The sequence below is a fragment of the Eublepharis macularius genome, chromosome 16, assembly GCF_028583425.1.
Source record: "Eublepharis macularius isolate TG4126 chromosome 16, MPM_Emac_v1.0, whole genome shotgun sequence".
Taxonomy (NCBI): Eukaryota; Metazoa; Chordata; class Lepidosauria; order Squamata; family Eublepharidae; genus Eublepharis; species Eublepharis macularius.
The window spans coordinates 8,212,136-8,235,899 of record NC_072805.1 but is presented as its reverse complement, the minus strand read 5'-3'; the positions used below and the strand labels follow the sequence as shown (position 1 = coordinate 8,235,899).

Here is a 23,764-nt window from a genome sequence, read left to right as displayed (position 1 = left end):
CAGTAGTCCTATGGACCTGTATATGGAAATGATCTGATTTCTGAATAAAAGCCATTTTGACCAAGAACTTGTGTCTTGCTGCAATGGTCCAGAGATCTATTTTCTGCATCCTGTCATCCATAGCCTGACAGTCTCAGCCTGAACATTTCTATTCATTCTCATAATTCAGCTCCTAGACTGAGGCTGCACATTCCTCCATCACTCACTCACTGCTCTAGACAGGGAAAACGTATCCCGTGGTGGAAGAGAGTAAGGAGCAGATCCCGCCTCATCATTCAACTGGGATAAAAGAGGATAGAAACAGGGCCAATATGGTTGTACAAGAGGGGGACCTGCAAGTACTGGTGGGGGTGGGGGGGCATCTCATTTTTCCCTCCCAAACTATTTCTTCCTTCTCTTCTCTGAAAGCCCCTATAGACTATCCCTCTTTTCCTGCATCCTTCTCTCCTTACTACCCACCAGCCAACCTGCATTTATCCTGCCTCCCTGCCCTGCTCCTGGTTTCAGCTTACCATCCTTTCCCTCTCCCTGGCAGCCTCTCCCCAGGAAATCTTTGCAGTATGCCAGCCACCAGGCCAAGCCAGGTCCAATTGTGCAGAACTGTCTGCTAGGCCCAGCTGCATACTGAAGAACCCGCAAGCACTTGAGGAGGAGGGCACCTTACTTTCCCCTGTATTCACTTCCTCTTCCTTCTCTCCCACAAAACAAGCTACCTTTTATCTATCCCTATCTTCAGCCAAAGTATTTATTTACTTAATTTGTATCTTGCCTTTCTCCATGATAAGGAGCCAAAGCAGCTTTCGTTATTCTCCTCCCCTCCTCCCATTTTATGCAAGCCACCTTGAGAATTCATCTGGATTAAAAGGTAGCCAGCCACATAGCTATAATATCCAATTAATTCTAGCTAAATCACTGACAAGCAAAGAACAACATTCACGTGCCTGATACCAACGGACAATATACTTTTGTACCTTTTAAAGTGCCTAGTGCTTGTGCTTGCATGAAATCTTTAGGGATGGCTGAAAGCACAATACTGTTAACCTTTTCAAGTACTGATTATGTCAGATGATTTACCTGAATTACTGAGACAATGATACAAATTGTTTCCTACTATGAATCTGCGATGGCTCAAAACAAGGAAAATTCTCCTTTAGCAACTGTGTTCATCATTTAATGTAAAATTAAATAAAGTAACATTTCAATGAAGTAATAATTAAATACCATGAAAACCCCTTTATAACTTTAGCTGTTACAGTCTTCATAAAGGACGGAAAAATCACGGAAAGCCAATAGCACTAATACAGCAAAGAAGTAAAACAGCCTCCCCTCTCAAGTCTCTAATGTGTCTCCTACACAAAATCCACTAGAAGTCACCCAACAGTTAGAACAGGTTTATGGTTTAACTCAAACCAAACACATCAGCAGACTAGCATAGTTGTGAAGACCTTTACCTTGAATTCCTCCACAATGATAGCCAAGGCCTCATGTCCAGTTCTTCTCATGTCTTCCAGTTCAAGTTTATGCTTCTCCTGTAAATAAATATATAACCATACAGTAAGGGCAAAATCAAATTTGCTGAGGTAGAAATCTTGAAACTCGCTGTTAGAATAGCAGTCTACTGGAAGAAATTATCAATTAAATGTGACACAGAAGTCAGGGCTTGTCGCTGCCGCCACTGGGCAGGGAGCCGGCTGGGCCAGCCCTAACATCAGAGGGGCACCAGGGATGCTGCAGGACCCTGCTCTGTGGAAGGAGGGGCGGTATACATCACCCTGATTCCCTCTCAATCCACTCGCTGATCTGCTCAACCTGGTCTGCTTACCACCACCACCACCACCACCACCACCACCACCACCACCTCCTCCTCCTCCTCCTCCTCCTCCTCCTCCTCCTCCTCCTCCTCCTCCTCCTCCTCCTCCTCCTCCTCCTCCTCCTCCTCCTCCTCCTCCTCCTCCTCCTCCTCCTCCTCCTCCTCCTCCTCCTCCTCCTCCTCCTCCTCCTCCTCCTCCTCCCCCTCCCCCCCCTTGCACCACACCACACTGGAGCTCTTCCCAGCCAGCTTTTATAGTGTTTCCTTTCTCCACCCCGCCCTCCTTCCAGGCTTGTGCCCCCTCCTGTCTTGGCCCAGCTGTGCCTTCCCTCAGGTGTTTCCCTCCTACCACTAATCCCTTCTAGGCTTCTTTGCCTTGCTGGCAGGGTGGGGTTGAGTGTGAGCCATCCCCAGCTGAAGTCTCCTTGGCCTTGCTCACGAGGAGCTGCCCCAGCCAGCTTCTGGGCTGCCTGCTCATTGATGCTGGGCGGGGCTATCCATCTCCTCTCCCAGAATGCCTGTGGCAGCTCCACCTGGAGGGGTTTGGCTCCCAGCAACTCCTGAGCCAGGCTGCTGTCCTCTAGCCAGGGTGTGGCTCTGGGCTGTAGTGGCTGCTTCTCCTCCTTAGCTGGCAAGGGCTCTGTTTGGGCTGCTGCTGAGTCCCCATTCCCCCTGCCTTGGCCCTTTTCCTCTGGCCTGCTTAGTCCCCTCTCTTCCCCCTGGAGGGTGGGACTGGCTGGTCTCTCCCTGCTCCCTCCAGCCCTCTGAGGCTTTGGCCTTTTGCTCTTTCCCCCTGGAGTGGGCAGGTTCTCGACCTGGTTGCTGGCTAGGGTGGTAGGGCCACTGCCTCCCAGTTGCCTCCCACTACTCTCTCCTGGCAAGTCTGGGGGCTGGGACGCAGACCCCGGACACAGAATGCTTATTCAAAGCTAGAGGAAAAAAATTGCTTGCCCACAAGTTAAGGAGATCTAAGTACAGTTTAGATATCTGCAATTCAGTACGGTCTAAGTAATCCATACTGTGTTAATTTTTTAAAAAACTTCTTATGCATTACATGAAGAATACTGTTATTCTTTATTGTTCAATCTAATACAAAAAGCATACAGAATATATATATATGGAAATAATACTATTTAATAATATAGCACCAGTAATAATATGCAGGTCTTCAATCAGGTCCAAGAGCAAGGCCAGCCCAACTATTAAGTTGGGTGAGATTTTGGCCTTACGTTAAAGAGCAGCAAATCATTCATCAACTTGCTTGGCAATCTCCAAATGATATAGTTCATGCCTATATGTTCCCTGCTGACTACTTGCTTCTTGAATGTGGGTGGATAGTATTGAAAAGATCTTGAAAGAGAACAGGACAAAACTGGGTGATTCAGGGCATGGCCTACCTCGCAAAACACTGAGCTCATCCCAGGCCAGCACAGCAAAGCTGTGCACCTTCAGCTTGGCCACAGACTCCCTAGACTGCTTCTCATGTTTCTGTGCATGGAAAATACCCCGATGGCTAAGCACAGAAGAAATTCTCTCCTTTGGAAAATGAAATCAAATAGCATCTCTGCACCACAACCAAGGCCCAGTCCTGGCTTTCTTCCATTTCCTCAGCACAGCAGGTTCTTTGGGATAACTCCGGAGGCATCGCCTTTGCTTCTGCAGAGCATCCACTTGGAAGCAGCCATTTTGTGGCGGCATCCACTACTGTTTCAAAGTTCCAAAAGTCCCTGCAAACTCACCAAGGTTGGCGATCCCTCCTTTATCTTAATTTTGGATCTGTGGGAAGTAGATTTAATGAAGATGAATATTTCATGTGCCTTTACTATTGCTATGCATTATTATTCTCAGGAGCTAATGTAGTATTTGTAATGCAACTTGCAAGAGAATGATCAAAGCAGAATTAGTCACTGTGAAAATTGAGATCAGCCACTGTGAAGCTTTCTATAAGGTAGTTACACCTGCACCTGTACTCACTATTAGCTAGACGCTGCCTATAGGTTGATACAGAAACTTCTTAGTAAAACTGTCCATGCCAAATGTAGCAATAGAAGAATGGGAAAGAAAATGTGTTACTGAAAGAAGGAAGCTAGCTGTGAGTTAACCAGATTAGCAGTACCTTTCAAGGCTGAGAAGAAGCCCCAGAGCAAGGGGAATGGGTGCTAAATCAGGAAGGGAGAGCGCTCCCCTCCCACAGAACCCAGAGAAACAATCTCTGCCTGTAGCATACAAGGCACGACATTGGGGCGCCCTTGGTAAAATGTTACATGGAGAGATGGATATAATGAAAAGCCTGTGAAAGAGATGTGTGGGAAAGGAAGAGAGATGTTCCTTCTGGAGATAAAACAAGCACTGATAAGATAAGCAATGGCAATCAGGAAATATTGTAATTATGCTGTTGACCAAAGTCATTTCTTCCAAAAAGAATACCCCTAGACTATTGTATCATTAGAGGTGGTAGCCCACTTGAACCAATGGGGACCACAGTAATATTTGAGCCAATAGAACAACAAATATTGTAATTAATGCTTTGCACAGCTATTGTAGCTTTGATGAGCGTTGGACACAAGGGAACCCTTTACTCTCTGTGTAACCTCTGCTCCTACACATTTAATAAATGTAGTAGACTTGCTTCATTCACAGGACTCTGCATCTGTCTCTTCTTATGATTGTCTGAGAGACATTCGAACCACAGATTGTGTGGAATAGATTCAAACAAGGTTAGCAGCTAACATGATGGTTCCCAGTCTTTCTGATTCTTCTAACAAGTTATACACCTAGAACATATTTCACTCCTAGAACTTTATGAAGAAACATTTTTGAATTTAAAGCCATATGACTTTCTTTTGTTTGGACCTTGTAGTGACAAGATACTGGCACTGTTTAAAACTATTTGATTTCCAAAATAAAATCTAGACATGTTTACCATTTTTTTCACTCAGTATTTTATCTGCTGTGTATTGTATCATACAATAAGATCTACCAATAAAAAGCCAGTTCATACAAAGTACAGTATTGTTCCTAAAATGGTCCCTTAAACTTAGATGTGCTTATTGAACCCTAAATGTTTGATAACCCAGAAAACTGACAAAGACTCTGCTGCATAACTTTGAAGTTATAGAGAGTGAAATTATATGGTCAAAAGGAATGTCTTTCTGTCAGGTCTGTTGCCCACAGTCCCTCCATATTGCCTACTCTGAGTATATTGCAGTATGTTCTCATGTCTGTTTTCCACAGTGGCTGTCTAGTTCCCAGGACGGCTGAGCTCTTATCTGGGATGGCTCGCCGCAGTGTCCTTGCGACAGCTCCTTCCTGCTCTCCCACTGACTATACCCAGCTGGATGGGCACCGAGGGTGGGGGGGCCTGTGTAGAGGGATAGATATATTGTAACAAGCACTCAGTATGTCATTCCCAGCAAGAGACCTGTGTACAGCCAGATGCTTTTACTTGCCTCTGTGTAACCTATGGACATATATATGCTGAAGCTAGGATATCTCATTAAAGAACCTTTGACTCAAGAGAGCTTGGATTTCTTGCTGCAAGGGGGTGGAAGAACTTCAACGTATCCTGTTTTCCAAAGACTGACAATTTCCACAATAGATGAAACGTATATTCAAACTGGAATGACTACAAAACTAATCTTTCCATTTCTCTTTATGAATTTAAAAAGTAAAAATGGCATTTTCTTGTAAATGGTGATGCGCACTTCAGATCAAAAGCTTTAGCTTTATATTTTTGTATTTACTGATGCAGTCAGATTCTGGATACTTTAGCCACAACCCATTCCTACATGCAAACAGAGCTCCCCTCATTACATGCTATGGAAAATAAATATATCATACACTTGCAGAGGTCTATCAACCTAAAAAAATGGAAAACCTTTTAATATGTGAAGCTCTAAATCACAACTACAATAGTACTATATGTATATGTTGAATAACAAGTACTAACATTACTCATTAATGCTGTGCTATTTTCCTTACAACCTCAAAACACCTAAGAATATACTTGAGGCATGACATATCTTGAAAGTTAGATTTCTGGAGGGGAAGAGGAATCAAACAAGCTCTGTACTGCTTACCTGGCATGAATGGATAGTACACGATGCATTTTTTTTTTAAAAAAGCATGTATTTTAAACATTTAAGATAGAAAACAAATCAAAATGTTAAAAAAGATATAGGTTCAGGTTTCTATTGTGTAATAGAAAATTCATCAATCTGTCATGCATTTATCATAGCCTTCTTATTCCAATATCCCTGTGATGAGTTACCTGTTAATATAATTTAAGAACCAGTGACAAAATGAAAATGTGTTGAAAATATGAAACACTATCCAAATGATTACAACATATATTGTTAAGAGCTGTTGTTTATTAAGTATTTTAAATATTAAAAACAGAAATGCAGATAATCTATTACTTAGCTTTAAAGGGCTGAAAGATTATTACTGACTTGAACCAAGCTGTTTTCAGGCTTCCTGATTTCATGAACCTCTTCCAGAGTAGCTCAGAAGATTCTGGAACATATTCCAGGGCACATGTCCAATTTGTATAGGGAAAATGCCCGGCCTCTTGGGTCTCACTGTTCTCTTTCAACTGAGCATGTGACCTAGAATATACCCAATGCATTCTTGTGTCTCTGCAGGAAAGGTGCAGAAGAATGGTGGGCAACCTGCCATGCCAGGAAGCTTGACCCCACGTTTACTGACTTACTTTATTTATACACTCCCCAACTGGGATCCACAGTGGCTTACATAATTCTCTTCTCCTCCATTTTATCCCCATAACAACCCTGTGAGGTAGGTTAGGCCAAGAGCGTGGGACTGGCCCAAGGTCACCCTATAAACTTCCATGGCAGAGCAGAGATTCCATCTTGGTTCTCCCAGACCCTAGTCAGACAATCTAACCACTACACCCCAGTGGCTCCTGAAGTTCTAACTGATGGGCACCAACAAGCTTCCAAAACATTCCCAAAATATAATTAGAAAACTATATTATTTAATATCACCTATGCACAATGCTCAAGGCAGCTTGTAAAATAAAAACGCACATGATTAAAAACATAATTAAACACAAGAATTAAAACACATCAAGTTAACACTGCAGCACTGTCACTACCAGAGACCTTCCTGCAACATTTCTGCTCAAGGTATGAGGAAAAACTATTCCGCTTTCCGTTTTTTGCAGAAGGAAGACAGAGCAGGCACCTTCTGTACTACGCTCAGCAAGCTCTTTCAAAGTGTGGGCGCAGGCGCTGAAAATGACGGCACAGGGCTGTAGCTGAATGGACTTCCCGCAGAGAGGGGACCATCAGAAGTGAGGTGCCTGGTGACCTCGGTTGATGCACAGGATCACATGGGGAAAGGCAGTCCATTAGAAATGCAGGTCCCAGTCCATAATGGGCTTTAAAAGTTACAACTAGCACCTTGAATTGTGCCCAGAAACAAACAGGGAATCAATGAAGATGTGAAAGAAAACAGGGTACTGGGTAAATACAACCCTGTTTTCATCTTTGTAGCTTCTGTGTAGTCCCACGTTGGGAGAGCAGCAAGCTCACTCACTGAAGGAGGGGTGTGTGAAGCTCTCGAAGTAAGAGACTATGGAGGACCACCTTCCCAACAGATGCTGAGCGTCTCATTGACACTCGCCCAGAGGTGCTTCTAAAGAAGCTGGGAGCTCTCTAGAAGTATCCCTGCCAAAGTACAAGCAGGAATACAGCAAGAAAAAAAAAAAAACAGCACTCTGGTAGGGAGAGCCATGCTAGGTAAAGGGCATTGAACTGTCATGCACTCAAAGGCGAGTGTGATAGCCTTGTCCAATCCACAAAGGAAGGGTTGCGTGAGGATACTGCCAAGGTCTCTCTTGGAGCCTGAATGGCGAATACAACCGATATTGTTGTGAGACGTGAGAGCTGACAACCAACTCCTGGTAGGGAATCCTGGCCAGGGTATTGGACATATTAATATCATGAAAATATATGAAAGAGGGTTAGAAACCCACAGTGTCCTCATTCCACAGGTGGAAGTGCTGTACACTAAAAATGGTAGTCAAGGAGCAGAAATTGCCACTCGAGGGGGGGGGGGACCCTAAGACTACTGCTATAGTGCAGGAAAAGGAGCTGACCAAAACTGCCAAAGCCATCAGCGGGAGGGAAAGATAGGCAGATCCACACCAGAATAATGAAAACAGTGAAGCAGGCGTGATGGGGCCAAGGAAAGGACAGACAGTATGCACCGTCAATGAACCTTGTGCTGCTAGCAGAACAATCTGCCCAGCAAAAAACAGTCAGGAGATAAAACATAAAAACCAGATTACATTGTAGTGAATTAGCAAGGGCATTCTCCAATGACAGGGATCCCTGGCAGCAAAGGAGCAAACAAAAGTGCAGGCCATGGGCCATCACAGTGTGTCACAAGGCCAAATAGCCCATGCTTCCAATTAGAGTATCTAGGAGTTGGCGCCAGTTAGTTGAGGAAGCATTATTGCAAAGTACTGCAATGACATGGAGCATTTGCAGTAAAACAAAAGACAAGGAAAGATATGTCTAGTACTCCTTGTGGAAGCAGTAGTGTGACAAAGTCATTCTGCAGAAGACCAGGAGCCACCTGAGATGGCACTAAATCTCAGAGTCACAGCATTATGAGAGTGCCCTGGGAAGAACAGAGCACAGAAAGCATAAGAATGGTGCACATATGCTCTGTCTAGGAAAGAAGAAAATGAATCTGGGTATCCCATGAATTGCGAAACTTAAACAGAAGACCACATTCTGCCAAGGTAGTAAAGAGTCCAGTAGTACCTTTAAGACTAACCATGCATCTGACAAAAAGAGCTGTGGTTCTCGAAAGCTTATGCTACAATAAAGTTGGTTAGTCTTAAAGGTGCTACTGAACTCTTTACAAGTTTAAAAGGTATGGATCAGTATGACAAGATAGGGCCCAGGTGGCACACTTTATAGATAATAGAAAATAGTCCTAGCCACTTCCCTGATCTGCTTTTCAAATGTCACTCCCAGGCTTTTCACAAAGTCAGAAAAGCAGACAGTCTTGCCAGAAACTTGCATTAGTGGCACCTTCATGCAAAAGCATCACGTCCATTTTTGCTGGATTCAGTTGCAGCTTGTTCTTTCTTTGCCATCTGATTGCTGCTTGCTGACACTGCTTTAGCGCTGATGATGCATCTGACGAAGAGAGCTGTGATTCTCAAAAGCTTATGCTACAGTAAAGTTGGTTAGTCTTAAAGGTGCTACTGGACTCTTTTCTATTTTGCTTTGGCACTGAGACCGCTGCTTCTGGTGCTTGGATAGAGAGATGTATAGTTGAATGCCATCTATATATTGGAGACAGCCAGCCCCAAGGCTCCAGGTGATTTCAACCAAAGGACACACATATCTATGTTAGTGAAAGGCTCAATCCCTGTGAGGCACCACACATCATGTTCCACTGATACGATCACTATCATTGACAGCAACCGTTTGGGTTCTGTCAGACCGGAGTGAAACTTCTTAGTGCCAAACCTTTTATTCCTAGGCCTTCCAAATGCTCTATTAAAAGGGTACAGTTGACACTGTATCAAAAATTGCTGGAAGGTCCAATAAAATCAACAACGAAGAGTTGCTGCCCAGCGCTGAGTGGGCAGCGGGGGGCGGGGGAGAGCGGCGGCAAGGAAGACACGTACCAGCAAAATGGGGTTAACAAGGCCACAACTTTATTAACATGTACAAGGGTAGGAGCATTGGCCGCATAGGGATCGGATCCCTCATCGCCTGGCCCGCCCGCCAGGCGATGCCCTCCAGCCCCCGCAGGCCGCCCTGCGGAGGGGAAAACCAAGGGATGGCAGTTGGCGGGGTCAATCGGGTGTACACCCCTTATTGACCCCCCGCCACCTGGGAGTGAGGCTTTCTGGCAGGCCCCCGAGCTGAGCCTGCCACCTGACCTCACCCCCTGAACCCCTTATGGGGGTCCCCATAAATGAGGGTTAGATGTGGACGTCCGACCAGATCGGCAGCAAAGGCGCGAATGCCGGGCCCCCCTCGGCTGCTTCCTTAAATAGGCTGCAGGAGGACCGGAGGGAGACCTGGCCTCCCCAGGTCCGACCCGCGTCCAGCCCCCGCCCCCCAGCTGCGCTGATTGGCTGGGGGCGGTTCAAACTGATTGGCTGGGCAGGCGAAGCAGCCACGGGAGAAGATGGCGGCCGCCCGGCCTTCCCCTGGCCCCCCGCCGCCCACGCGGACAGCAAACCAGCCGTCAGGTAAGTCTGAGGCCGCTGCTTCCCCTTGTCAATTTGCCCCTTGTCAAGGTTGAAGTTTATTTCACTGTTTGTTGTATGTATTATCTTGTTTGTACCGAATTGGTTTGGAATTTTTGTAATCCAGAGACTACAATGTTTACAGTGAATTTAACACTGTTTTTTAATCCTATTGTTTATTCTAATCCTGCAATCTTTGAGTTTCAACAGTAAATAAATATATAACGGTTTGCATGTATAAGAACTGTTAGAAAACCTTACTCTTTTGTCCAAGAGACTCAGTGCAATCCTAAATGGAGTTACACCATTCTGAACCCATTGACTTCAACAGCCTTAGAAGGGTGCAACTCTGGCTTGGGGCTGACCTGTACACTTGCTACGTATTTTCAATGTTTCCATTTCATCTCTCATCTCTGAGTTGGCTGCCTTCTGCTCTCGTCAGAATGCAAATGTTCCATATTGCCATCAGACTTGAAAGCAACCATCAGCTAGTCTGTGCAATTAACAGATTAAAAAAATGAAATTTAACTGACTGTTGATCAAAGACCTCAAGAACAATACCAATATTGTGCTTTAGGAAACTGACACAGTTAAGCACAGTAAGCTACATACTGAATACTAGTTTACTTTTAGCAGCCATAGACTTCTGTGTTGGAGATGTTTTCCTTATGCACTTTTCAGGGGGGTTGAGCAGCGCTTTATAAAAGCAGAACTTTATAATGTAGAGCAGAACTTTATAAAAGCTCAGAGCCTGCTTGCAGGGTGAATGGATTAAAAGTTGAAAAAATAAAATATAAAATGACCATGTAATGGATATAGCCAGAAATATAGGGGAACTGTTGCTGGATTTGACCAAGATCATAGAAATGTCTTTGCACACAGAAACAGAACTAGCCTGGCTCCATAGCTGGACATGCCATAAAAGGAGTCGAGAGAACTAGAACAACACGGAGAGGGACAGAGGGGGGGTGCAGCTGCATGGCCTTGCGTATGTCAGAAGAGCCCTCTCACCGACACCAACAGACACTATGTGCAGAGAGTGCCTGAGAATGACAGGAATGTTCAGCTTCACAGAAGTTGAGGCTGTCATTCAAGGATGAGTGTATTGGTGGAGGACCAAAAGATATTCATATGTATGGGAAACTTGTAGTTGCTAATTTTACATAGCCTTTGTTAAGATAACACATAGCAAAAACAAACTAACAATTTTTATATACTTTAAAAGATGTTTCAAATTAATTGTAAAATAATTAGTTAGCAAGACAGTTAGTTATTGTTAGGAGATGATTCTGAAACCCTGTAAATATGAAGCGAACTGATTGGTAACTTCTTTCTAGAAGGAACTCCTTGTCAGTGACCGGCTTATCTCTGGGCAAGATGCTTTCTTGGATTCATGAAATTGTTCCCCTTTAATGATCTATGTAGTTATAATGGACTGGTAATAAAGCCTGTTGTGGGGAAAAATACAACGGGCTCCAGAAAGGGAAGGGTGGGCAGGCAGGCATTGCCTCCTCCTCCGTGACTGATCCCAGATGGGTGAAGGCAGGGGGAGGACATTGCCACCTGCTTCACACCTCATCCCAGTAGGCTGAGGGGGGCATTAATACCTGCACCGTGCCAGATCCTGACCGGGTGAAGGGAGAGTTGGCATTGCCTCCTGCTCCACACCTGATCTCGACCTGGTAAAGGGGGAGAGGGTGTTGCCTCATGCTCCATGCCTGATCCCGGCTGGGTGAAGGGGGGTGAGCATTGCCATCTGCTCCATGCCTGATCCCAGCTGGGTGAAGGTGGCAAGGGGGGATTACTACCTGCTCCACATCTGATCCTGGCCAGGTGAAGGGGGAGGGCATTGCCTCCTGCTCTGCGCCTGATTCGGTCTGGATGAAGGGGGGTGGGCATTGCTGCCTGCTCCACATCTGATCCTAGCTTGATGAAGGGGGGTGGGCATTGCCTCCTGCTCCACGGCTGATCCCAGCTGGGTGATGGCAGGGGGAGGGCATTACCACCTGCTCTGCTCCTGATCCCAGCTGGGTGAAGGTGGGGGATGGGCTCTGCCACCTGCTCCGTGCCTGATCCCATCTGGGTGAAGGAGGAGATGGGCATTACCATCTGCTCTGCTCCTGATCCCTGCTGGGTGAAGGAAGGGCAGGAGGGCATTGCCACCTGCTCTGCTCCTGATCACAGCTGGGTGATGGTGGACAGTGGGCATTGTCCCCTGCTCTGCACCTGATCCTAGGTGGCTGATGGGGGTAGGCACTGTGACCTGCCCCAGTCCTGATCCCTGCTGGGTGATTTCCCCCTGCATTTCCCCCTGCTCCGCACCTGAGCTCAGCTGGGTGAAGGCAGCGGGTGGGCATTGCCACCTGCTCCACTCCTGATCCCAGCTGGGTGAAGGGGGGCTGGCACTGCCACCTGCTCCACTCTTGATCCCAGCTGGGTGAAGGCGGGGGGGCAGGCATTGCCACCTGCTCTGCTCCTGATTCCAGCTGGGTGGCAGGGAGGGGGCAGGCATTGCCACCTGCTCCATGCCTGATTCCAGCCTTGGCTTCCTGCTGCGGCACGATTTCTGGAGGGATGGACTGCCTCTTCTGGGCTTCACTCGATGGCAGTGCCATCTGGAGGCACACCAGGGTAGGAAGTGAGTTGTCTGGAACATGGTTAGCCTTTTATATAGTAGGATGGCATGATTTGTTCTTGATTGAGATAATAAGAATGCTGAATGATCATGTTTTAATAATAAAAGCTTAAAATAGAAGCAGAGATTCTGAAATTGTATTATTTGTGTACAATACCTGGTAATGAACCTAAAACATTATTTGTAGACTATTTATTGCCAGAAGTTAAATAATTCAATAGAGGAAAACTAACTCGATGCTTAGATCTTCTTAAGTGCATGTCTATATCTGAATCAGGCCAGACCAGAGTCATCTAGAAGAAAAAACGAAAGGACTTGAGTTCTCTGGGAACTGCAGAGAATGGAGGAATCTTCTTCCACAACCTCAAATAACTACAGGCTATTAAAAGCCAGACCAAAAATTGAAGGACTCATAATTTTTGATTGTCTACTGATAATGTCTGCATTTTAAAAAAAAAATGGCATTTAGTTTTTATAGGTTTCTTATTCATCCTAAACATCTATGAATGTAAAAGAGATGTATATTTTTGGCAAACCAAAAGCATCATGAATTGTCTTAGCAACTCTACATTTCTCTCTGTTATGCACTTAACGTTCTGGCCATGGAGAATTGATTTAAATCACCATGAAAAGTAATTGTGATTTAAATAAGTTCCCCTTTTCCATGAAACAAGAATGCATACTGATTGGTTGCTTTAACAAGTAAAAAATCTGTTTGCATTTATTGTTCTTATTTTAAACACAAGCATAATCCAAAATCTCTTATCATGTAGTACACATACCACAGAACTTAAATTTGCTTAGAGAAGTAATTGTGAAATTAAGAATTTGTTTAGCTTTCTCTACACACGTGAGGACACAAAATCCATTATTTGAAGACTTAAATATCTCAAACTTTCTAGAACCTAATTACTAGGCAGAATTTCTCCATGGCATGGTAAGTAAACAGTTATATAGTTTGGAGTATCAATAGTCATACCTTGCCCAATGATAAATGCATGGACTATTGCATGATATTTATCTTAAAGTAAACGTAGTCCCCTGTGCAAGCACCAAGTCATTACTGACCCATGGGGGGATGTCGCATCATGACATTTTCTTGGCAGACTTCAGTTATGGGGTGGTTTGCCATTGCCTTCCCCAGTCATCTATACTTTACCCCGAGGAAACTGGGTACTCATTTTACCGACCTCAGAAGGATGGAAGGCTGAGTCAACCTTGAGCTGGCCAATCAAACCCGGCTTCCGCCAGGATCGAACTCAGGTCGTGAGCAGAGCTTGGGCTGCAGTGCTGCAGCTTACCACTCTGCGCCACAGGGCTCCTGGATATTTATCGTATTCAACTACAAAAATCATATTTTTTTTGCTCCTGGTTCACTCCTCTGCAAATAAAAGCAGGCATTAATGAAATTTGGATACTAAAGGATTGTGCAAGAGGATGCCGTGATGTTTTATTAACTGAAACTGTTTTTAATTAGTATGCTGCTCTGTTTTAAATCTTTGATGTGAGCCACTCTGAGCATGTTTTACAGGGAGAGCGGAATACAGATGAGCCTCCAGAAGGAAGGCATTCAACAGTACTGGGGCAGCAACTGAAAATAGGTATTTTGCTGTGTAAGCTACAGAATGGTGGTTCAGATCATGACATTTTAGAGCAGTAAACTCCATCAGAACAGACTCTGTGGTTCTGGAAGGTTCAGAAAAAGTGGTTACAGAACCTAACATGAAAAGGGCTTTTTTAAAATATATGTTTTTGAAAAAGCAATTTCAAATCCCCTGGCAACACTTTCAAGAGCAACAGGCAAGCCAACGCTGCCATATGCTCAAATATGTTTAATCAATTAGCAAAAGAACAAGTAAATGACTAGGTAATTTTGTTGTCGTTTTGTTCTGGGCTTGTCTCACAGTGCTCCATAACCCAAGAATCTTCTGTGGCATACAAACGTTCCTGGAATGTAATCTATAGATTTAAAGGCAGGTATAGCAGGTAGCTTTTTAACACCAATTTTTATTATTAGTATTCCGTCTCCTCTATGTCTGCACCTAAAACCAACCTAAATATTTTGTTAGAAGATGGTATTTAACAGGATATAAGTCATATTGGTTTTTTAAAGAAAACATACATTTCTAGTACTCTTAGCCACAGAAAGCACCTACCTCCAAGATACACTTCCAACCTTCCCTAACCATCTTGTTCATATTCATGTACACGAAACAAAACAACATTGTCTTTTGAAAGGTAGACTTCAAACATTCATAGTTTCCAACTAAGGCTGGGACAATATCTACAGCCAAAAAAAGGAAGATGGCAGCGAATGTAGCTCCTTAAACTGGGTCTACCCCCAATCACATCTAAAGGGGAGAAGCGGGGGGAGGGGAAGTAATTGTAAAGCAAAAGCTGACACAGTTAATAAACAGTACCAAGAAAGAACAACAGTCCAAAGAGACCATATAGTACGCACATTCATATAAATTCCATTGGCAGTCAATGTACAATTTGAGAATCTAATCCACCAAACAATTAGTAACAGCATTTACAATTACATTGTTTTTCCACAGGCACAGAACCTTCAGAACCGCGAAGATGCTCATATGCGGCAAACGATGTTTTTAACCACTGAGCTGCTCCCCCAGGGAGGCTCCCAGCGGGAGAATGGCAACGGGTATGCCAGCCTTGGTGGTTTTAGATATAATGGTTGCAGATGCACTTATGCACTTAATTATAATGAATTATTGCACACACTTATGCACTTTAATATTGAAATACAGGAACATTATTAAGTACAAGTTTTGCCACCATGATTGTTAAGAATGCTTATGAGGATGCTCATAAGCATTATGAGGATGCTCATAAGCATGAGGATGCTTATAATGCTTATCAAAAAGAGTCCAGTAGCACCTTTAAGACTAACCAATTTTATTGTAGCATAAGCTTTCGAGAATCAAGTTCTCTTCGTCAGATGCCTGATACAGATACTGGCCAAATACAGAAGAGCAGGAGAGAGAAGAGAGGCGGCAATTAGGGGGGGAGGGGGAGGGAGCAATCAAAACATTCCTTTGCTAGTATATGTAAACATCTCCTTTTGGTGTGTGTATCAGTTGGCTTCAAAGGAGTTTGCCCTGTTAGTTTGTAGCAGCCAAACAGCTAGACCATCCAATTCCAATGTAGTATGGGCCTTCGACAACCACAGCTCTCCCTGCCAGATGCATCTGACAAAGAGATCTGTGGTTCCCGAAAGCCCACACCAGGTGCCACTGAGCTCCCCCAGACCCCACCTCTGTAAAGGAAATCTGTTACCTGTGGTAATGTGATAACCATTCATAGTCCCTATTCAGTCCCAGCTTGACAGAGTCAAATTTGCATATGAATTCCAGTTCAGCAGCCTCCCGTTGGATTTTGTTTTTGAAAGGTTTTTGTTGAACTACAGTGACCTTTAAGTCTTTGATGGAATGTCCTGGTAGATTGAAGTGTTCTCCCAATGGTTTCTGGACGTTTCCATTTCTAATGTCAGATTTGTGTCCATTTATTCTTTTGCGTAGAGGTTGGCTGGTTTGTCCAATGTACAGAGCAGAAGGACATTGTTGGCACATGAGGGCATATATCAGATTGGAGGATGAGCAGCTGTAAGAGCCAGAGACAGTGTAGTTGATGCCATTGGGTCCTGTAATTGTATTCCCTGGGTAGGTATAGGGGCAGAGCTGGCATCTGGGTCTGTTGCAGGGCCTGGTACCTGTGCTGGTGATTCTGCTGGCCGATTCATGATTGTAAGTGAGAAGTCGTTTAAGATTGGAGGGCTGTCTGTAGGCAAGGAAAGGTCTTCCACCCAGGGCTTCTGAGAGAGAGGTATCATTTTCCAGGATGGGTTGTAGCTCACTGATGATACGTTGGATGGGTTTGAGCTGGGAGCTATAGGTGACAACCAGTGGTGTTCTGTTGTTAGTTCCTTTAGGTTTGTCCTGGAGTAGGCTGTTTCTGGGTACTAGTCTGGCCCTGTTGATTTGTTTCTTCACTTCATTTGGTGGGTACTGTAGTCCCAAAAATGCTTGTTGTAAATCTCTTAAGTGTGAGTCTCGGTCGAGAGCACTGGAGCAGATACGGTTGTAACGTAAGGCTTGGCTGTAGACAATAGACCGAGTGGTATGTTTAGGGTGGTAGCTGGAGGCATGTAGATATGAGTATCGGTCTGTTGGTTTCCGGTATAAGGTGGTATTTATTCGTCCATTATGTAGTTGTACAGTGGTGTCCAGGAAGTGTACCTGTTGTGTAGAGTGGTCCAGGCTTAGGTTGATAGTAGGGTGAAAGTTATTGAAGTCTTGATGAAATCTCTCAAGAGCTTCCTTCCCATGGGTCCAAATGATGAAGATGTCATCCAGGAATCTTAAGTATAGTAGTGGTTCCAGTGGATGGGAGCTGAGGAAGCGTTGTTCCAAGTCTGCCATGAATATGTTAGCATATTGTGGTGCCATGCATGTGCCCATCGCTGTGCCATTAATCTGTAGATATAAGTTGTCATCAAATTCGAAGTAATTGTGAGTGAGTACGAAGTGACAAAGTTCAGTGGCGAGGTGTGCTGTGGTTTTGTCCAGGATAATATTCCGTATGGCTTGTAGTCCATCCGCATGTGGGATATTGGCGTATAAAGCCTCCACATCCATGGTTGCTAGAATGGTGTCATCAGGTAGGTTGTCAATGGACTGTATTTTCCTGAGGAAGTCAGTGGTGTCCCGTAAATAGCTGGGTGTGCTGGTGGCATAGGGCCTGAGGATAGAGTCCATGTATCCTGAGACTCCTACCGTGATAGTGTCTCTTCCTGAGACGATGGGGCGTCCTGTGTTACCCGGTTTATGGATTTTGGGTAGTAGGTAGAATTTTCCTGGCCGTGGTTCCTGGGGTGTGTCCGTATGGATGCATTCTTGTATGTCCACGGGAAGAGTCTTCAATATTTTATTGAGTTCTCTTTTATATTGCTTCGTAGGATCAGCAGGTAGTATTTTATAGAATGTTGTGTTGGAGAGTTGTCTTTCTGCTTCCTGTATATAATTCTCTTTGTCCATGATGACCACTGCTCCGCCTTTGTCAGCTTCCTTGATTACGATGCCAGAATTGTTTTGGAGGCTGTTTATGGCATCTCTTTCTGCATGGCTGAGGTTCTGCTTTAGGTGTTGTTGTTTGTCAATTATTTCAGCCTGGGTGCGACGACGGAAGCATTCAATGTAAAAGTCCAATGAAGAGTTCCGGCCCTCAGGGGGTGTCCATGTGGAATTCTTTTTTCTGGAGTTTGTAATGATGATTGTGTATTGCTGGGTTGGGAGGGTGATGGCTGCTGTGATGGTGTCTGTTCAGTGCTTCGTTCCTCATTTTGTTCAGCAGAGTAGTTGAAGAATTCTTTCAGTCTTAGGCGTCTGAAATAGGCCTCCAGGTCTCCACAAAGTTGTATGGTTTGTGTGGGTCTGGCTGGGCAAAAAGATAGTCCACGTGAGACTCTTCTCTCTCCTGCTCTTCTGTATTTGGCCAGTATCTGTATCAGGCATCTGACAAAGAGAACTTGATTCTCGAAAGCTTATGCTACAATAAAATTGGTTAGTCTTAAAGGTGCTACTGGACTCTTTTTGATTTTGCTACCACAGACTAACACGGCTAACTTCTCTGCATCATAATGCTTATATCTCTCTCAGGCATGGTGAAGAAGCAAGGGACAGCGAAATGGGGAACCACTGAGGCCGGCATACCCATTGCCATTCTCCCGCCAGGAGCCTCCCTAGGGGAGCAGCTCAGTGGTTAAAAACATCATTTACTGCATAATGTCAGATTCTGGACGACAGGATACGACAGACAGATCTCTGGATCATTATAGCAAGACACAGGTCCTTGGTTAAATGACTTTTATTCAGAAATCCAAACTTTTCCATATTCAGGTCCAAAGGTCTACTTAGGAGTAAGGTGAGCAACTAAGTGGCTCTAGCAGAAGTTTGACGAGAATGGCAACATGGGAAAAATACATCTCTCTTCTACCCAACTTTCCTTCCCTCTCCCAATGCCCAAACAATACATTGTTGTTCTTTCTGTGTGAGAACATTTTGCATATTTGTGCTATCACACCACGAAGAGGAAAGACATATCATAGTCTGGAGGAAAAGTCCAAAGTTGTAAACAGACAGCCACTTGTGAATGCTTGAGAATCCACTAGAATCCTAGCAACAGGAAATTGAGTTACACCAGGCTTATGATTACAATAACTGGCAGTAGAACATAACTGAGTTACAACTGGCATTGACTGGCATCTAAGCATTAGAATAACTGGCATTAGAACATAAGCATCAGAATTAACATTGGCATGGATGAATGGGTACAGTCAAACAAGACACATATGAGCATCTTCACGGTTATGAGGGTTCTATGCCTGTGGAAAAACAATGTAATTGCAAATGCTGTAATTAATTGTTTGGTGGATTAGATTCTCAAATTGTACATTGACTGCCAATAGAATTTATATGATTGTGCGTACTATAGGGTCTCTTTGGACTGGTTGTTCTTTCTTGGTACTGCAATTTGAAGACCATTCCCTCATTATATAACAGTTAATAAACAACTAAGTCCTTGCCTCACCTGTATATTATCCCTTCCTTCAGTAGCTTCTCTTTCACTTACATACCCTGTTGCCTATTCAGAAAAAAAAATCAGACCAGACTCCACCCCCACCCCATCTTTATTCAGGAATGGAGGGATCCTGCACTGTAAGACAGAACTCTGTAATCACCACTAGGGATATAAAATTTCTGGAAATATTGAAGCCATTTTTCCAGGGGGTTCCCAGATCACCACGTCTCTAATCACCACATCTTGTTTGAGCTGAGCATTTTCTCAGTCCAGAATCTGGAATATTGTGGAAGAGGGGATCCATATAACAATTATAGAAAAGGCTGAACCCACCAAAATTTCTTTTACATAACAGAGACAGTAGCTAGTAGAAGCTTTCACTAGTTAAGAACTAACTCTAACTACAAACGCTATTTCATGCCTATGATGTCCCAGGCTGCATTTCTCAGCAAAGTTGGCTATTTTGAATTGTCAACTATAAAATTTTACTGAATCCCTAACAACAACGCTGAAAAGAATTTCTCTACCTAACTTGCAAACATTATTCCTTTATTAAGCTACTATATTCTAAAAAATGAGGCTAAAACTGAGATTTCAACCTCAATCTACTTCCATAACTGCTCCACAGCAAAGCAAGTCAGGTAGTAACTTTACTCTTGAATGCCATGATTGTTCAAAATAAGGAAAACCGGATCTATTTTTCATTATAAATCTCAACCAAGATAGTTTACTGAATCATTTTTCTAACCACAGCTGGGGTATTGTGAATTTAAAAAGAATTCAGCCAGTTTTAAGATATGCAAGTTTCAAAGACAAGGAAAAGGGGGAGAAGGAGACATAAAGAATAATCATTTTTAAATGCTTCCAAATCAAGTTCAGGGTTTGAGTTTAATTCAAAATAACAGAGAAAGGCTGCCAAAGAATTTTCTAAAAATCTTGCAATTATATCTAAAATCAAAGCCCAAACCACAAAAGTTACATTATTTTATGAGAACATGATCCTACTCACATCCTAAATATATCAGTGACAGGGAGCATTTGTGTAATTAAACAAAGGTAGACAAACTATGCAACAGCATAGGTAAACATCTGGACAGCAAACAATTAACTCTTTATAACTCTTGACTTGTAGAGCCTCCATTTGTTACCCTTATTCTAGCTGTGAGGCAGGAATAGAAAGCTCCTCCTAGAAAAAGACCTGACAAGTAGAGATGGGCACAAAACGGAACAAAAAGCAAAAAGAACCACGAACCACCCCGGTTCGCGGTTCGCAAACCAGCGGTTCATGGAAGCTTGTTTTCCACAAACTTCCATGAATTAGTTTACTGGTTCATTTGGTTCGTGTTAAACCGATATGCCCCTTTCCATGCTGCTGCAAAGCAGCACAGAAAAAGGCATTTAAACCCACGGATCAGCTGCTTGTTAAGGAGATCCCTGACAAGCAGCTGATCATTTAAACAGTGGGGCTTGGTTGCCCAACCAGGAGTTCTCAGCCGGCCAGCCAAGTCCCACCTGCAGTTTAAATGGCCATTTCCCCACCGCTCCGAGCCCCGCTGTTTAAATGGCCATTTCCCCGCAGCATGAATCGCGAATCACGAAACTTCACATTTGCCAAAACAAGTCGTTAGTTTTGTGATTTGTCAGAACCCAGGGCATTTCAACGGTCCCCATCATACCCGGAGATGCCAAACTCACAGGGAGATTTCAACAAGCTCTCCTCCACCCACCCAGTTTGCAATACATTGATCAGGAAGTGTGGGAAGGGAAGTGCTGCCAGAGTGTATGACTGAAATGGGGACTGGGAGTTGTTGAATCAGAGGAGGATGAAGAACTGGCCGTGGTGGAGCTGGGCCGGGAAGACAGAGTGAGGGGTGGGGTGGGGTGGAGGAAAAAAGGCACCCTCATCCAAAGACCTTCCCACAGCAAGGCCAAGAGCTGGAAATAAGAGGCTTCTTTCAGTCTCTTTAAAGCAGCAGCAGCCAAAAGCACAATCCCAAATCCTTCCACATACTCTCCCACTCCAATCCCAGCAAAATGCTGACATAGTTCAGAACAGGAGGTCTGTGGTTTGCCGACAGACCTGCCTAACAGGATTTGAAGGGGTAAGATTGGTGTGCCCATGGCTACAGAAGGCCTATCTCCTTGGTCGTCTAGGGGATTGACCCCCAGCTCCTGGCTGTATAGGGCAGAATAGAAGCTCTCCAGATGGCTAGGAGAGCTGTCAATCAAGGCTAAGTGGGCAATGATTTGAGTTTCCAATGGCAACAAAGGCCCATTGTTGCCTAAGGAAACAAGAGATCGGAACCAGCCTGTCTGCAATTACGAATCATTCATGAAGCTAACGAAACAGGCCCAAAAGTCGTGAATTTCATGATAATTTCTTGATAACCATGGCCCCACAAAACGCTGTTTCACGACACATGAAACGGCCCGTTTCGTGACAAAATTTGCTTCGTATTTCAATGTGTGCCCATGTCTAACTGTAGGGGGAAAGCCACATCAAATGGAGGAAGGGGTAATCTGGCAATATCACCTGCTAGCAGAGCATCTAGCTCCAGAAAAGCTTTTGCAAGGAGGAAAGGCAATCTCCCCAATTCCTTTTCTCTATACAACTTCCCATTCCACATGGCTTTTTGTGCACAAGTCCCCCCAACTCTTGGACATCCCCTTTCAGAAGCATCCAGGGTCTACTGTGGGAAAGGAGAGAGAGGAAAGAACTGCTTCCATGAACACGGTAATCCAGCCCTTTCTTGGTGTTGCATAAAAATCAGCCATCTTCACATTTTTCCAGAAGGCTCTCAAGATTTCCTTCATCATAGATGCATTTTGCTTCTTAGCTGTCCGCACTAGGAGCCTAATATCCAGCTATTTCAAAGAAGGACAAGCTTGGCAACTGTCCTTTTCAATTGCCATGCTTCCTTGGTGTGCAGCCACCGGTGCTGGCCACAGCATTGAAGATGACAAATATAAACGACAGGAACAAAGATGGGAGCAAAAGTTGTACTTTATCCAGACATCAAAATATACTCTAAAAACTACAGAAAGAGGGCATTTGATCTATCAAAACTGATGCAGTCTCTCTTGAATTCTGCAAAGCCCTGAATTCTCACATATGTATTTTAAAGCCTCTGATACTGAAATCTATGTAGTGAATTGATTTACTATGGAGAAGAAATACCAATTGTATTGTAAACAAATATTTAAAATGTTATATTTAAAGAAAAAGGAACACAGGAAGCTGCCTTATACTGAGTCGCACTGTTGGCCTATCAAGGTCAGTATTGTCTACTTTGGCTGGCAGCAGCTCTCCAGGTCCATGGCCTCACCCCCTTATTAACAAGATGATTCGAGCCATGACCCGCATCACACATGTCGTCTTTATGGCCAAGTTATGCCTAATGAACTATACATTTCAAAACAGGAATCTGCAAATTCAATGTTCTGACAAGCTTCTTACAATGGAGAAGCATGGAAGAATCATTTTATATGACTCCTGGCATAAAGCTTAAAGGCATAGAATAAGACATTCTGGACTTATTTTGAATTTATTACACACAGTGCAATCCTAAACAGAGTTACACCCTTCTAAGCCCACTGAATTCACGGCAAGAATTCTACTTGCACTCCAATCAAGCAATTTCAAATAATTTCAAGAGAAAAGAATCAAACACTGTAAAGAACAGAATAAATAAATGTATTTTACTGGACAGATTAGATATTTTGTAAAGTGCTGGAAACTGACAAGGGAACATTTTATGGTACTTTACAGCTTGTGAAAATGATAATATTCTTGGAAACTGGATTTTAACATCTGAAAGTCTCTTAATCATTCTGAAGGTAGTTCAGAAAGAAAATGTTAGTGTTTGTATACAAATGTACTTCAAATAAAATCATCCAGTGTCATGCATTCTTCTGCCACTAAAAAAAAAATTAAGTCTCTTTAAACTATAAATTTTTAATTTGGCTCAATCCTGAAAACCACTAGAAAACTATATATATTAATTACCTGGAGCTTGGTGTATCTATCTTGGTGTGAAATTAATTTATCCTCTTTGTTTTTCAGGAAATCGGTTTCCAGAACCCTGTATTTTTCCAACAAATCTTCTAACTCCTAAAAATTAGATGGAACAAACAACAAATAAGATTTTAAAATACTCTGTATTTACTAACATCATTCTTTAAATAAAAGACTAACAGCACATTCCTAAGCAAAATTACTCCAGTCTAAGCCCACTGAATTCAATGCGCTTACACTGAAGTAAATCTGCATAGGATTGCACTGTAAGCTATCCATAAAATATCCTAAGGTTCATCATAAATCATCAACCTATTCTTGGGGTTAAAAAATGATACAACAAATTGCTGTTTGTAAGTTATTTTTAAGCTCATTAAGATAAACAGTAAGAGGCTGCCCTTAGAAATGTATAAACTCCATATATAAAAAGGGAGTCCCTCAAACAAACAACAAAACAACATTTTT

At 43.5% G+C, this 23,764-nt stretch overlaps 1 protein-coding gene across 6 annotated transcripts in view; it reads right to left on the bottom strand.

Annotated features, from left to right (window-relative positions):
- CCDC91 (coiled-coil domain containing 91) overlaps positions 1-23,764 on the bottom strand; it is a 279,810-nt gene that overhangs the window by 188,451 nt on the left and 67,595 nt on the right. For 4 of the 6 annotated variants that reach the window (XM_055000772.1, XM_055000775.1, XM_055000774.1 and 1 more), the window contains exons 6-7: positions 23,291-23,395; positions 1,452-1,529 (exon numbers count right to left, since the gene is read on the bottom strand). In XM_055000772.1, coding sequence (XP_054856747.1) covers positions 1,452-1,529; positions 23,291-23,395 — 183 coding nt within the window. The remainder of the gene's footprint in view (positions 1-1,451; positions 1,530-23,290; positions 23,396-23,764) is intronic. The other 2 variants (XM_055000776.1, XM_055000778.1) reach the window with 1 other exon arrangement.